The sequence below is a fragment of the Equus asinus genome, chromosome 2, assembly GCF_041296235.1.
Source record: "Equus asinus isolate D_3611 breed Donkey chromosome 2, EquAss-T2T_v2, whole genome shotgun sequence".
Classification (NCBI taxonomy): Eukaryota; Metazoa; Chordata; class Mammalia; order Perissodactyla; family Equidae; genus Equus; species Equus asinus.
In genome coordinates this window covers 164,381,671-164,397,399 of record NC_091791.1, presented here as the reverse complement: position 1 = coordinate 164,397,399, position 15,729 = coordinate 164,381,671, and the positions used below count along the sequence as shown (strand labels likewise).

At 45.0% G+C, this 15,729-nt stretch overlaps 1 protein-coding gene across 1 annotated transcript; it reads right to left on the bottom strand.

Moving 5' to 3' along the window:
• Positions 1-2,004: 2,004 nt before the first annotated feature.
• Positions 2,005-10,376, bottom strand: LOC106833287 (purine nucleoside phosphorylase-like). Its single transcript, XM_014844490.3, has 6 exons — positions 9,215-10,376; positions 6,069-6,238; positions 4,119-4,222; positions 3,745-3,920; positions 3,441-3,631; positions 2,005-2,655 (listed from the first exon to the last, which is right to left on the bottom strand). The coding sequence occupies exons 1-6, from the start codon at positions 9,223-9,225 to the stop codon at positions 2,438-2,440; spliced, it is 870 nt and encodes a 289-aa protein (XP_014699976.1). The 5' UTR covers positions 9,226-10,376; the 3' UTR covers positions 2,005-2,437.
• Positions 10,377-15,729: the final 5,353 nt, after the last annotated feature.

Below are 15,729 nucleotides of genomic sequence, written 5' to 3'. Positions count from 1 at the left end.
AATGTGGCCACTGGGTCTCCCATTGGGGAAGTAACATCAAACCAGCAGCACCAACACCAAGAAGAAAGTCCCTCCCTGTGAGACTCATCCCTCAACCTCCAGTAGCATAAACTGGGTGGTTGGAAGAAGAGAGCCTTAGAGGGATAGAGGTCCCTTGTGGGTTGCCAATTTTATACTGGAGCAAATGTGAGTCCCCTTCTTGGTGAGTCAATCAAACTACACCAGAAGTAGTTGCCACATAAAGCAGAAATTTTATTGCGGCCTGCAGCAAAGAAAATGAAAACCATAGGGAATAATTTCACAAAGCTACAGCTCCACTAGCATGGGGAGGTGGGTACCTTTATTTAGGGTAAGAATGAATATTCAAAGGGGAAGTTTCATCATCACACGTAGGGCTAGGCATAGGTTTGCACACGTATGGTTTTAAATCATACTTTTATATACATCACATCATCTAAAAATGGCTGCTTTGCCCCAACTAGAGGAGGAGAATTTAGGCTGTTAATAAGGGCAGGTTATTTCAGTACAACTGTCTGCCTGTCAGCACAGGTTTCATTCTTGTGGTTGTGGTCTGGACTGGTCTGGGCCCACTTCAGAGCAGATGGGTCCAGGGTGGCTGTAGCTTACAGGTTCTTCCTGGAACTAAGCTGAAACCAATAAGCTCAAGACCAGCAAAGCCATCAAAGGAACATCTGTACCTTTCAACAAGACAAGAGAATTAGGTCAAACACAAAAAAAGGTTAGACTTTAGGCAAGACAAGGGAAATGGGTGAGAGTCCATGGCTGGTGACAGGTTGAGTAGCGGAGAGAAGGAAATCAAGAGGAAATACAGTAAGGGTTTAACAAGGAAGTGGCGACTATGAACAGAAGTTGAGATTGATACTGAGCAAGGGCTCAATCTATACTCCCCAAGATAAAAGGTCAAGCAGGCGATGGTAGAGAAAGAAATTTAATAAGAGATAAACTAGCAAATCAGAAGACGGCGGACTATCATCCTAAAAAAAACCCATCTTAAAGGGAACTGATTTGGAAATGACTTATATAAAGCAAATGAGATTGGAGAGGAGGCTCAGAAACGTCAGGCATTGGATGACCACAGAATGTTGGGTGCCTCACCATAGCAGATCTCCTGAACGCAACATTCCTGAGGAATCTAAGAAAAGACCTCAGTGCCTTCCTTATCTGGGACAGAAGGAACAGTTTGGGCAGAGGACATAAATTTTCTGCTAACAAGCTATTCCTTCTACCAGTTAGAGATTAGCTTGCCCATGTGCAGCTCAAAGCATTTTTCCAAAGCATATTGTGAGAATAAGATGGGGAGGGGAGCATTTGGCCTTGGGAGGTGAAGTACTAAGAGTCCTCTGCGCAGGGGCAACTGTCTTTCGTCTTTCTTCATGGGCTGCCTGTGCAAAGTCGGGGGTTTCTATGTGTTGCCTGTGGTGGATCTTTAGGCTATGAGGTGTGAAGCTTACAACTGCTCATTTTAGCTTCTCAGTGCTCCTCTGTGAGGCTTAAGTAAGGCAGAGGGCTGGCAGCAAGCTAGTGTCTTAACAGCAGGCCTCCTGCTGTTCTCAAGGCGAGCTCAGAAACTTTGGTTAGTTTGTGTCCCATGTTAACCTTGGGGGTACAGGCACAGTTACATCCTAATCCAGGGAAACTTGAACTCTTTTGTCCTTGGTTTCAAGATCACTGAACTGAGTCTGATATTCAGGAGAAGGCAGACAGGGGATGAAACAATAGAAGGCAAGCAAGAGAGGAAACTGGTCGGAGGGAAGTGGCCTCATGTGCCAGAAGCTAGCCCTTCCATCCTCACCATCTTTCAACATCTTTATCTCTCATTTCTTGCCTTTCCTTCCTCTTTCCTGCATTCACGTACCAACTCATCTCAGTTCTTAGTTACTTATCTGAGAAGCAGACAGTCACACAAGACGTGGTCTCACAGCCCTTCATACTAGTCTCCGCCTGTGCCCCAGCCTTATAACAAACTGCACAAAAATGAAGAAGTTATTTCATCTTTCTCTTTATTCTCAAAATATGACAGTATAAAAGTACAAGAGACATTGGGCTGGTCCTTGTGTGGGATCTAGTGCTTTAGAGGACTCAGAACTGAGACCCCAGGAATGTGAAATCATCATTTCAAAAAGCTAGAGAAGCGACAGTGCCCAGTTCAACAGCCTGAGCCACATCCTGGATATATGCACGGATGCGTGGCAGGGCTTAGGGAAGAACTATTCTGAGAAGACAGTGGAGCAAAAGAGGACCCAGCACCAAAAGGGTCTGGAAAGGGTCTGGTGAGAGAAGTAATGTGAAGGATGTGTGGATCTTCCTTTCTTGTCTGCTACTACCTAAGGGCAGAGGCACGTAACCCAGCAATGGCCAAAGCAGGTAGCAGCTACTTGGATCCCATAAGGGAGAGGCCAGACCACTCCAGGCCCAGTTAATTGGCACAGCCAGGCTGTGGAATGCCAGCCATAAGGATGGAGACAAACTTTTCCAGTTTCTGTGCCGCCTGTCTCCCGGCCTCTAGGACTTCCTCGTGATTGGCCTTCTCCAGGCTTTCATAATCCGTAACGACCTTGTTAGTGATGAGGGAGAAGCCAAAGACTCGAAGTCCACAGTGCCTGGCAACTATAACTTCTGGAACTGTGCTCATGCCTGATGGGGAGAAAGAGGGACACCAACTCTCAGGATCCTCAAGTGACTCTTTTCCTCATCCTTTGGCCTAATAGCTATTCATCACCTCACTGACAATTTAACATCTCAAAAAACATCCAAAGAAACAGCTAAATTAGACTTGACCTTAGCTTGTTCTGTATTGTTTAAAGGAGTGGGGCCTCAGAGGGCCTTACACTTTTCTTATAAATATTACCATTGCAATTTTATTTCTGTGTCTGTGACAATTTTTTTTTTCCTGAGGAAGATTTGCCTTGAATGAACATCCATGCGAATCTTTCCCTATTTTGTATGTGGGTCACCACCACAGCATGGCTGCCAACGAGTGGGGTACGGGCATCCCTGGGAACCGAACCTGAACCACTGAAGCCAAATGCATAGAACTTAACCACTAGGTTATGGGGCCAGACCCTGTCTGTGACAATTTTGAAATCACTTTTAATGATGCTGTTCCATCTTCCAGTCAAGGTACAGAGGGTAGCTATAATGATATTTGTTAGAATAATGCTTAGAAACAGTTATCAAATCATGGATAGGTCATAGCATTACACCTGTTAAAGCCCTCGATGCTGGGTGGGGAGGTTTGATGGGACAACACACCAAACCTCACTACCTTAGTATCTTTCCAGGAGTCAATTTCATTCAATCTTCCTTTAAGTCAGATTCTCTCTCAATCCACCATCAGCTCTACAATATCCTAATTCTTGCCATCCTTATTCTACCAGATCCCTCCCTCTTCAAGCCTAGAGCCACATTCTCCTTCTCACCAACAGCATCCGCCCCCAGCTTCTGCAGCAGACGACACTCGGCCACAGTCTCAAAGTTGGGGCCTGCCAGCATCACATAGGTGCCTTCCTGTAGCTCTCTCTTCTCCCCCATTTGTTTCCAGGCAATGTGAGCCTTCTGTCTCATATCCCGGTCGTAGGCATCAGACATGGCAGGGAAACGAACTCCAAACCTAGGGCACAGGTTGGATTATCTCAGATTAATGGAATACAATGAGATTTCTCCTAACCCCCAGGCCAGTCCTTACAACCTATCCATCTATAAATAAAGGAGCAAGATCCATACCTTTCATCATTGGGCCCTATGAGAGGGTTCTGACCAGAGAAACCAGGCAGGTTGATGTGATCGCGGATCAGCATGATATCTCCAACCTCAAACTTGGGGTTGAGCCCTCCAGCTGCATTGGTGACCACAAGGGTGTCCACACCCAGAAGACGGAAAACCCTCACTGGGAAGGTCACCTTAGAAGCAAAAGATAAAAGATCATAAACTGTTCTTTAAAATTTCACCAACCCACCCATGCAGACATGCATGATATACAACATGAAAGAGAAAGGAGGGGACCAAAAATTACCTAGACCAGGTAGCTAGGTAATAGAATAGGAGAGACGGCTCTCTCCCTTCTTCCAGATTCATCTAGGCTGATGCCCCTGATTCACCTTCCAGAGCGGGTAGCCTTCATTCATGTGGAACCTGCCCTGCATCATCACACAGGCTTTGCCGTTCAGGAACCCAAACACCAGTCGACCAGCATGACCTGGCACTGTATACAAACAAGAAAGGGAAACGAATGGGATGATGCTTTCATACAACACATATCCATGAACACCTACTATGAGGCAACTCATTGTGCTCAACATGAGGGCATAAGGAAGCAAAAGAAGACGTTATCATCTCTGCTTTCAGAAAGTTTAAGTCAAGTAAGGGAGACAAAAATTAATCATAAATTTACAAATAAGTATATAAGTCCATCCTATGATTAGAGCTATGGAGGTAAGGATGTGCAACATTAACATGCATCAAAGGAAGGAAAGGCTTTCTAAAGAAAGTTCAAAAGAGTGAGAAAGCCATACTGCAAGAAACTAGGATTAAAAATTAGAATAAATGGGTAATAAGGAATACAGTGAATGCAGTAACTCTTTTTCCAAAATTTTCAAAATTCTTATTTATTACCCTAACTGTAGGTCTCCTTACTCCTGAAAGAAAACTCAAGGCAAATTCTAGCTTTCTAAAGAGGCTACTGAACAAGGGGAAATGGGCAGAGTTTGGATCCATACAAGTCTCCTCCATTAGACCCACAAAACAGTCCTGTGGGAGCAGATGCCCAGGATGGTGCAGGCAGGGGATAGGCGTGCAAAGGTAACTCCCACCCAGATATTATAACCATAATTACCATTTCCCTTATCTGGAATTTCTCCTCTAAGGCACACAGCCAACCTATCACTTAGGGAATGGATGTTCTGGGAGAGGCACCAAAACCAAGAGGAAGAATTGACAGACACACAGAGATATAGGAGCTTATAAAAAAAATGACCAGTATTAGAGCAAAGGTGACAGAGAGTACAAAAAAATCGGTTGATAAAATTTAAAAATTAATCCGCTTCTCACTCAGTGCAATGCCCTTCTCGCTGGGGATAGGAGTGGAGCCAATGTCACTACTATCTCCCTTAGAAAACTTTGCTCTCCCTCTCTCTTTTTAATATTTCCTTCTCCAACCCCATTCCCACCTCCCCCGTCTAGTCTACCAGTTTTGCTCCAGGGATTTGAAAAATATCTGTGCAAAGTCACAACTCTCTAGGGAAAAGAGGAAGGTAGAAAGCAGAAAAATTTATAAACAAACCAAGAGAAGTTAGTGATCTGAGAAATGAATCAGTAAACCAAATAAACTATCTTTGTCCTATTTCACCTCGTCCTTTTCTAAGCCCTAGTCTTAGAGCTTTCTAGCTGCTATTGGGACGCTGGATACGCTCTCCTCAGATCCCTCGGAGCTCCACTGTGCACAGGGTGCATCTGCCCCTTTCCTTTCCCCTCCAAAGGGTCAGTGTGAAGCAGGTCCTGTGTGTTCACGTATTATCTGTGCATCTGTTTGCAAGAACAAGGCATTCTGCCCATTTGCTGCTGTGCACCAGTGTCTGCCTTATCCTGGGACTGGAGTTAGAGCTAGGAGAGTGGGAATGGCAGGAGGACATAGGGCAGGGATGGCCTGATCTTGTCCCGGGCAGTTACAGGCACTGCTTTTTCCATTAATGCTGCAGACTGAAAGAAATGAGAAAGAGGTGTGTGTGTGAGTCTGTGGTGACCATGGTATATGGGGGAGCAGTTGAGGGAGGTGTTGAAGAGCTTTAAGGAGCTCTGAATCATTCAAGCATATGAAACAGGTCATCATATAGTACCATGACACACACACACCCTGTCTATTCTGAAATTCCTACTGGGGAAATTTCCCTCTAAAGTCATTCTGATTCCTGTGGTCTTTTCTCCTCCATCACAACAGTTGTCTCCAGTCAAATGCTATAGAGAATAACCAGCTCCAGGCATGGAAGCATTGCCCTTCCATCAGAATCCCATCAACATCCCCCAGTGCCAACCCTCCCTCCCCTGGCCAGTACCTGTACTTAGGGGAAAGTTTGGTATCTCACTGTAGTCAAAGCTCTGGGCCTGAGTTAACTGATTAGTCAGACCTCCTAACCCAGAACCGCAGATCACCGCCACTTGAGGGCGGTGCTTGGTGTGGGACAGAAGCCACTGTGCGGTGGTCTGATAATCTTCATATGTGAACCTAGGAGAAAGGGAAAATCAAGGTGAGTTTCACTTCCAGCCCAAGAGCGTCACAGACTAATGAGCATAGGTCTAGAAAGGCTGGCAGGTGTACCGAGGTGGCAGGGGACAGAGAATCTGGTCAAAGAGCTGCCCCAGAGGGGAGGCTCCTCTCTCTCAGGAGAGGCTGCACTAAGCTCACCCACCCACACACTCCTCTTTCTGAATCAGACTCACTAAAGGTCTGATATGAAACGCCCTCCTGTCTCCACCAGCAGCCCCAACCCCAGTTCTGCCACCACTGGCCGGTTTAATATCTCTCCTTAGGACAAAGATTTAGAGGAAGGGACCGTCAAGTCTACAGACAAGTACAGTGAAATAATCAAATCAAGGAGGGTAAAAGTGCTGGGCCTCGGGAGGCAGGCCCAGAAGTACACTCAAAAAGGAACTAAGACCTTCCTTAGGGCAGTGACAAACCCAATGCAACCCTCCTTAGTACCCACTCGGGACACTCAAAATGTAATTAAGACTAACTACCCAGAGGGCAAGGGATGAATCCAATTTCCTTCTGGACCCTCACGCTCCAGCTCTCCCCTCAGACAAATACTTAAGGGCTCAGTTTTTTGATTGACAAAGACAGTGATAGAAACACTCCTAGTGGAGTTGCCAGGGGTAATTCAAGCCTGGACTAGACAAGCTAACCCACGAAAAAGCAGACCCCATTCACACAATGGTTGTCAGCACTGGAGTAGAACCGACTGCACAACTTTTCACAGCAGCTTTGTTAAAAATAGATTCTGGGGGCCAGCCCAGTGGTGCAGTGGTTAAGTTCACATGTTCTGCTCCAGCGGCCCGGGGTTCACCAATTTGGATCTCAGGTGCAGACCTACGCACTGCTTGTCAAGTCACGCTGTGGTAGGCATCCCACATAAAGTAGAGGAAGAGGGGCATGGATGTTAGCTGAGGGCTAATCTTCCTCAAAAAAAAGAAAAAAATTGTAGGGCCCACCCCTCCAGATTCACAATTCTGGGGAGAGACCCCAGAATCGGTATTTACAAAAGTGCCTCAGGTAATTCTGATTAAAAAACCAGGTTTAGGGGCCGGTCTGGTGGCGCAGCGGTCAAGTGCGCACATTCTGCTTCGGCGTCCCGGGGTTCACTGGTTCAGATCCTGGGTGCGGACATGGCACCGCTCATCAAGCCATACTGTGGTAGGAGTCCCACGTATAAAGTAGAGGAAGATGGGCACGGATGTTAGCTCAGGGCCAGTCTTCCTCAGCAAAACAAGGAGAATTGGCAGATGTTAGCTCAGGGCTAACAACAACAAAAAAAAACACCAGGTTTAGGAATTTCTGGTCTAGAGGGAAGCAACTCGACTTGGACTATAGTCCCAATTTTGCCTTTTTAGGCAAATAACTTATGCTTCAAATACTTTCCTCAGATATAAACCAAGGGGAATATAATCAGCCCTGTCTATCTTACAGAGTCAGTTTGGAAATGAATTAAAAACTTGCTAACAAGCTCCAAAGATCTTTGACTCCATAAATCATGGTTCAGGTCCCCAGCACTTGAACCTTTCTGCCACTTTCCCCCATGTCTCTGTTCTCCTCCCTGCCTTCCCCATCTTCTCTTCTCTTCACCAACATTCTTTGCCCTTCAGAGACTTAAGGACAACACCTGCCCAGAACCCATACATCCCAAGAATCAAACTAGAATTTTCCTCACAATTCCAGTCCAATTCTCTCACACCCATGAACACAGCTAACCAAGCCTCCAGAGGAAATTCTTTTCTTCAAAAGCAGAGCCTTTGAAACCAGATGACTCTACAATACCCCAGCTTCCCTCAAAGAAGTAGCTGAGTAAGGCACAGGGCAGGGGCCCTAGAGCTGGGGCCACAGGAGGCTGGAGAAGAGAAGCAATGAAATGGTAAAAAGTGAACCAAACAGCATCTTCAAGAGGTGCAAAGGAAATGAAGGAAGTGTGAAGCCATAGTCACCTAGCATTTCTAGCCACAGCCATAGGACTTCCTCATTGGCCATCAGTGCCCTGAGCACGACCTGGAGCCCTGAGCATCCAACAGCCATTGTGATCCCTAACGCTGGAGACTTGAACTGGCATTTCCAGGACCAAAGCAGAGAAAGAGGTTTTCAAAGGTGGGAGTGAGGGCCAGTGTGCAGGGTATGTTGCCTGATTCATGGAATAAGGATTTTCTTCTCTCCTTGGAGACACTGTCCCCAACTCAATTGGACCTCCAATTTTTTTTTTCTGTTTTATCTCCCCAAACCCCTCCTGTACACAGTTGTATATCTTAGTTGCAGGTCCTTCTAGTTGCGGGATGTGGGACGCCGCCTCAACGTGGCCTGACGAGCAATGCCATGTCTGCGCCCAGGATCCGAACCCTGGGCCAACGCAGTGGAGCGCGCGAACCTAACCACTTGGCCACGGAGCCGGCCCCTGGACCTCCAATTTGGAGGGAAGGGAGGTGTTGGCGAGGGACCTGAGCAATCTCTCCTCTGAAGGAGGAACTCTAGATATGGGCCCCAAAACTACCTTGTTGCTTTACCTGGACTCTAGAATGGGAATCTGTGAAGAGCACGTGCAGTGGGAAGACTTTTGCCCTGTATTGGGGGGAGGGGGTTATGCCCCTCTCTAGACTTACACCCCCAACGTGCATACGCACACATACACACAAACACACTGGCTTCTTTTCGGAGTACACTACACTCTACTAACCTGTCCCCTTCCTGCTCCACTGGCGCCACCCTGACTCCATTCCCGCGTGCATCCCTGCCCGCGCCGGCCGCCCTACTGCTCTGCGCTTTGGCCCTGACCCCGGGCTCCTTGCCAGGGCTCTCTGCAGCTCCAGGGCGCCCGCTCCCTCTCCGGGATCCCTCAGGGCCCACAGCCGGGTTTCCAGGTCTCAGTGACAGCCATTTACCCACCTCCCCCCCCCCCCCCCAGGGGTCGCCAGTGTTCCCCCGGCCTGGTGCCCGCCTCACTGGGTCGCCATGGTGCCGCTGACGTTCTCTGAACAAGCCCGCCCTTCGCCGCCGCGATCTGCTCCGCTGAGCTGAGCTGCCGCCTCCCTCCGGTCAGGGCCGCACACTTAGCGCGCTGTCTGCTCGGCGCTGGCTTATCCCCAGCCCGGAAGTCCCCAGCCAATGGCAGCCGAGCACGCGGGCCAGTCCTATCTCCAAGGTGACACACTCTGATTCAATCGCCCCAGGCTTGGCTGCAAACCTAAACCGAGTTCTCCCCGGGGCTGGATCCTTTCTCGAGCCCCACCCGACTCCCGGAGGGGCATCAAGCGTTTCATCCCTGCATCCATTCCAGTCCTCAGGGCCGGGGTTTCCGGCAAGGAAGCCTGTGCGGGAAGAGGATTACACGGCAGCAGGAGACCCCCGAACCATCTGTCTACAGCCCCATTCCTGGGTGTCTACAGCGAACCGTGAGAGATTTTAAAGTTTAAATTTTTAAACCTTAGATCGTGGAACACCAGAATATAAGTGTAACTGTGTCTGAGCTGCTTCCTGAAGAAAGGAAACTGGGTCGACGGAGCAAGCAACGCTGCTGACCTGGAGGTTACAGGATTTGGGAGAACACATCGGGGGGATCTAAATCCAGGTCCAGATGGGGTGAAGAGAAAAGTTCTACAGGCAAGAATTCCTGGATCCTGGACACCGACAGAGAAAGGATGGGGATAGAGTGGGGATGACGTGGAAAAAGCCAGACAATCCCTTGATTTACGCAATACTGGACCAAAGCAATTGGGAAAACCGGAGGACTCCTCCCAATATGGAAATTCCTGAAACAGAACTACACAATATAACATCTTTGTAAGAATTCAGCTGTTTCCTCTCCACATTTGCAAGTTTAACCAGCCTCCCATAAAATCACTACTCACTGGCCCTTGCTTGGCTGTTGGAATCCTCTACCTGTCTCCACTCTCCTGAAACCTCATCTTTGCTGCTTGCCATTTCACTCACCACCATGGCCCAGGTCACTCTTTCCCAACCCTGTTTCTATCTCAGTCATGGAAGAAATATTTATTGAGCATCAACTATGTACCTCCAATGTTCTAGTGCTAGGGACAGAGGAGTAATGACAATATATGTAAAGAAAAAATAATATACATAAAGAACTGAGCCCAGTGCCAAATGAACAGTTTATTCTTTTCTCCTTTTTTAAGATTTTATTTTTCCTTGTTCTCCCCAAAGCCCCCTGGTACATAGATGTATATTTTAGTTGTGGGTTCTTCTAGTTGTGGCATGTGGGACACTGCCTCAACATGGCCTGAAGAGGGGCGCCATGTCAGCGCCCAGGATCCAAACCGGTGAAACCCTGGGCCGCTGCAGTGGAGCCCGTGAACTTAACCACTTGGCCACAGGGCCTGCTCCCTGAACAGTTTATTCTGTCATCATTATTGTTATTGGTTTATGATTATGATTATTATTATTATTATTACTACTATCCTTATTCATGCAGTAATTCTAGCAAAAGTAAGAACAGGGTGATCTAAAAGTAAATCATAGTGATCTTAGTAATGAGACTATGAACAATTGAAACATTGAAAGCACGATTTTAAATGATGGATAAGGTCTCTCATAAGTAAAAAATCAGCCCAAGGAAATATCTAACCATATTTGATTGTTGAAAGGTTTTTTTAAAATAACCAAATCCAATCTAGTTTACACAAAAGACAAGATTAGAACATGATTATATCTAAAATAATGCAAACGATTAATTTTAATGGAATCTGCCTAAAGTAAGTGTATGTAAACCAAAAGGAGATGATCTGCAATATATTTACAAAAGGAAAATTGAGGGACAATGTTTAACCTTCTGAAGTGTTTCTCTGGTGTCACGTGGGGAAGAATCTGCAGTATGTATATATAAACATTCTGTTCATCAAGGAAATTATGTGACAGGCAAAGGCAGTTTACCAGACTGCACCTTGGCCAGGGTGACATAACCTTCAGAACTATGTGACATACTTTATTCTGAATTCAAGTTCAGCAACCATAATCATTGCATAGTCACTTGGACCTCCTATCTCTTTAATCTTGGATTCATCAATGGCCCAGAGAGGATCTACCCTACAAGAATCAGCATGCCTCCTGCAACCACATCTTTATCTTGTGGTCTATCCAACAAGAGGGCCCAGGCTCCAGGTTGCAGCCAACCCTACCCTGGGTCAAGTCCTACCCCTAAAGTTGGTTTGTTTACAGCTCTTAATGCTTTCTTCACAGGTTTTTGACCTCTGAAGGCATGGATTCAGGTGCTGCATGTGTATCTGCTGCCCTGTGAACACCGGTATACAGCACACACTTAGTAGTCAAATATATGAAATGTCTTAAATGTCTATCATATCTCTTTAGGTCATTTCAAGGCAAGTGCCCATACTCTATTCCTTTATGATTATTTTGATCTGTTTTCAACATCCTAGTCCAGAGGTTCCCAGTTTCTCAGTTTATAATGTGCTTAGCATCTCAGCAATTTTTTCACAGCACCCCTAGGTCTAAAAAACTACCTAACAGTTTTGCTTTTGGGGTAGTTGGTTCCTAACTTAGTAACCATCTGAAAAAAAATAATACATACAAATTGAAAGAAAAAGTATTTTTTAATTTTTTTCTTAAATAGCCACAAATAGTTACTAATGGGATGTATGCACCTGTGGGACACTGCACAACTTCTCAAACCTTGGAATCCAACACTGCTACCCTCATTTCCTGTTTCGTGCTGATTTTCACACAGTACTTACTTTTTTATCCAAGGCCCAAGGGACCTCCTAAAACCCAGCTTTGCAAAGATATTTTGCCATCAAAAAGAATGTAGCACAATGTAATGTTCAAACTGTGAATTACCTTGAGCTAGTTGTTTGCATGCTACACAAGGGATGTCGAGTATTGATGTGCTCCCCTTCAAAATTTTAAATATTCCATTGTACCCCTGTGAATTTGCACCTTAGCACAGAGTTTGGAAACTATGGCCCTACTCATTCCATGTCACCGCATTCCTGAATTTATGTAGTGGAAATGAGTGGACCCTAGTCAAACTACCTGTGTATCAATTCCATCTCTACCCCTTACTTAACAGCTGAGTGATCCCAGGTAAGTAAAATTCTCACTATGCCTCAGTTTTCTCACCTATAAAATGGTGACAATAATAGTACTTTCTGCTGTTGCAAGGGTTACATAAAATGCCTGTTAAGTGTTTAGATAAGTGCCTGGAATTACAGTGAGCACACAGTAAATGTTGGCTATTATTATTCCTTATTGTGTCTTTTTCTTTTTGATTTCTCCTGCCCACCTAACTATGAATTGAATCAGAAGAAAAACTGGAAGTACACCCAGTCCATCAACACAGACTCTAATTCTGCAATGTTCAAAACAGTAGCCACTAGGCACACATGGCTATTTAAACTTAATACAATTAATTACGATGACATAAAAATAAAAATTCAGTTCCTTAGTTATACTAACCACATTTCAATTTTTGAATAGTCACATGTGGCTGGTGGCTACCATATTGCATAGCATAGAAACATTTCTATCATCACAGAAAGTTCTTTTCCACAGCACTGCTGTTACCTTTTCTAGTCACTGCTACCCTGTATCCACATAAAAGAAGCTGGAACTATGTTTTATTTTATACTTTTAGAGTTCTTGTAGTCAGGAATCAAACAATCATCAATCTTGGAGTGATTATAGCTCATTACTGCCTTAAGTACCCTTTCTTCTATCTTCTTATCACTCCTTCTGCTATCCTCTGAGGGACTCCCATGTCCAGGCACATACTCAGTAACACACCCATCTTCCACACTCAAGGTCAAGGAAACTGAAGAACAGAAGTGACAGGTTCTAAAGAACTGAGCATTGCCTTATGGAGTGCGGAGATGTCTCCGGATAATGACTCCCAATGTCAACACTTAAAGAAGTAGGCTCAGCTTCTCAGGATTCTTTAGGCAAGAAACCTATTTTATTCCTGCTCTCTTGACTGCAATTTCTCATTCTCTCTAGACCACAGGATAAATGTTCTCCTCTTTAAACATCTACCCCACCACCACCCAGATTCTTTGACCTCCCATTTTCTCCAATTCCTGAAATTAAAATATTATTTTAGTTTAGTGCCCCACCCCCACCACCAATTAAAGGGATCACTTTAATTTCTCTTCTCTAAGAGTGAGATCCCCATATCCCTGTCTGTGCCTCACTCAGAGGCAGGAACAGAGTAGAAATTAAAAAAAACTAACCTAACACCCTCAATTCCAAAGACCTTGGCTCTCAGATAGGGAAGCTGATTATAACCCAAAGAAAAGAGCAAAGGACATGCACAAACCCCAAAGGAGCAAAGGCTTAGTGTAACAAACAGAAATTAATCCCTTAAACTAGACCCTACCGTGCTCTACCCATCCAACCCCCATACTACTCCTCAGCTTGGTTAACTCACTCCTTGTGTTACCAAAAACATTCTCTCCCCTGGAAATGGAGTAAGGGACTGTGCCGTTTTCACACAGGTGGTAAACCACCACTTCAGGAGAAGGGAAAGAAGAAACAGAGCATGTGGAAAAGAGAAATCAAATTGGGACACTGTGGGCCACAGAAGCCAAGCAGATGTTTCCCACCCCATTCTCTACCCATCCTCGCAGACAGTTACCACCTGGTCGGAACCTGAAGAAAAAATGCTTCCAAGTCTTTGCAGTGTCTTTCTTGACATCCTCCTATTATGGACTGTTATGGACTGTTCCCTCAAAATTCATGTGATGAAACCCTAACCTCCTAACCCAAACATGACTGTATTTGGAGATAGGGCCTTTAAAGAGATAATTAAGGTTAAATGAGGGCATAAGGGACCCTAATCCAATATGACTGTGGTCCTTGTAAGAAGTGGAAGAGACACCAGGGATGTGTATGCATAGAGAAAAGGCCATGTGAGGACAGAGTGGAGAAGGCGGCCATCTGCAAGCCAAAAGATAGGCCTGCCAGCGCCTTGATCTTGGACTTCAAGCCACCAGAACCGTGAGAAAACAAAGTCAAGCCACCCAGTCCATGGTATTCTGTTATGGTAGTCCTAGCAAAGTAATATACCTCCATAGCCTAATTTTTCTCAATCTAAGTGAGAAGACTCCACCCCATAAGTAAGATACTTACCTAGCACCAGGGGTAATATTGAAATGACTTACCTGTACAGTATGGGCACCAGCCAACCAAAACCAATGCCAGCCATAAACAACTGATGCCAGCCACACTGGAGTGCCCCAGCTGAATATCCAGCCTGCCTGAGACCGCAGCTGACAATATTGCTTAGTACACACTTACCTCAAGATGGGGCTTAAGTTAATTAATTAATTGATAGCCATTTATCAAGCAACTTCTGTGTGCCAGGCATTGAGCATAAAAAGGGCTCTATTCCAAATACTGTGCATTTTGCCACCTCTGTGCTTCGCCTTTTTCAATCTGCCTAGCTGATGATATGAGGGCAAAAGCATTAAACCGTAAGTCAGGAAACCTGGACTTTTAGTCCCATTTCAATCTCTCACTTAGCTTAAGTGACCCTAATTTACAGAGCGTCAGTTTCCATATCTATAAGATAAAGATAGTCTTGCCTTCCCTGTCCATCTCATAGTGGGTTTTGAAATAAATGAATACAAATATAAAAGTGCTTTATTAACTGTGAGAAAATCACATATATTATCATTACTTTTTGCATTTCTCTGCCAATCGACCTACTCAAGACAAAGCTCAAATCCAAGTTATCCCCATATACAATAACATAATAATCCTTCTTTGTATTTTTAAAGTTTTCTCGGGCTGCTCTAACTAGAAGGGATTTCTTCTTTCCTTGAACTTGTATTACACTGTTCAATTCATTTGTTAGGAAGCATGTGTTGTATCATAAATTTCTACTATTGATATTTTCCCATGTAATTAAAAATTACTAGTGCTGATATTTTAGACTGTGTATTTTTACATTATCTCTCCCTATCCCGAGTTTAAGTTTCTTAAGGAGTGTCTTTCACAAAGAGTAGATATTTAACAAATATTTGTACATGTATTGATTGCTGAAATTCTACCATTTATAGTAGTTTGGAAAACACAGCCACAATATATTGCAGCTCCTCCCATCAAGACTTGAAGCCCATTTCCCCTCACCTTGAATCTGTATAGGCCTTATGACTTGCTATGACCACTAGAGTGGTAGGAATGAAGACCTAAAGACACCTTGCAGCTTCTCCTTTCACCCTCTTCAGACCATTGCTCTAAGTACCACCATGCTATAAAGAAGCCCAGCCATGCCAGCACATACAACTGCCAGACGTGTGAGTGAGGCCATCTTGTTTTGAAAGTGTCAGCCATTTTCTTTCTCTCTCTCTCTCTCTCCCTTTCTTTCTTATTTTTTTGAGGAAGATTAGCCCTGAGCTAACATCTGCTGCCAATCTTCCTCTTATTGCTGAGGAAGACTGGCCATGAGCAAACATCCGTGCCCATCTTCCTCCACTTGATATGTGGGACGT

Coding starts and splice junctions, on each gene's coding strand:
- LOC106833287 (XM_014844490.3), bottom strand. Junction 4,223..6,068: donor AAACTTTCCCCTAAGTACAG/GTACTGGCCAGG, acceptor GTTTGTATACAG/TGCCAGGTCATGCTGGTCGA. Junction 2,656..3,440: donor GCTGGGGGCGGATGCTGTTG/GTGAGAAGGAGA, acceptor TCTCCCCATCAG/GCATGAGCACAGTTCCAGAA.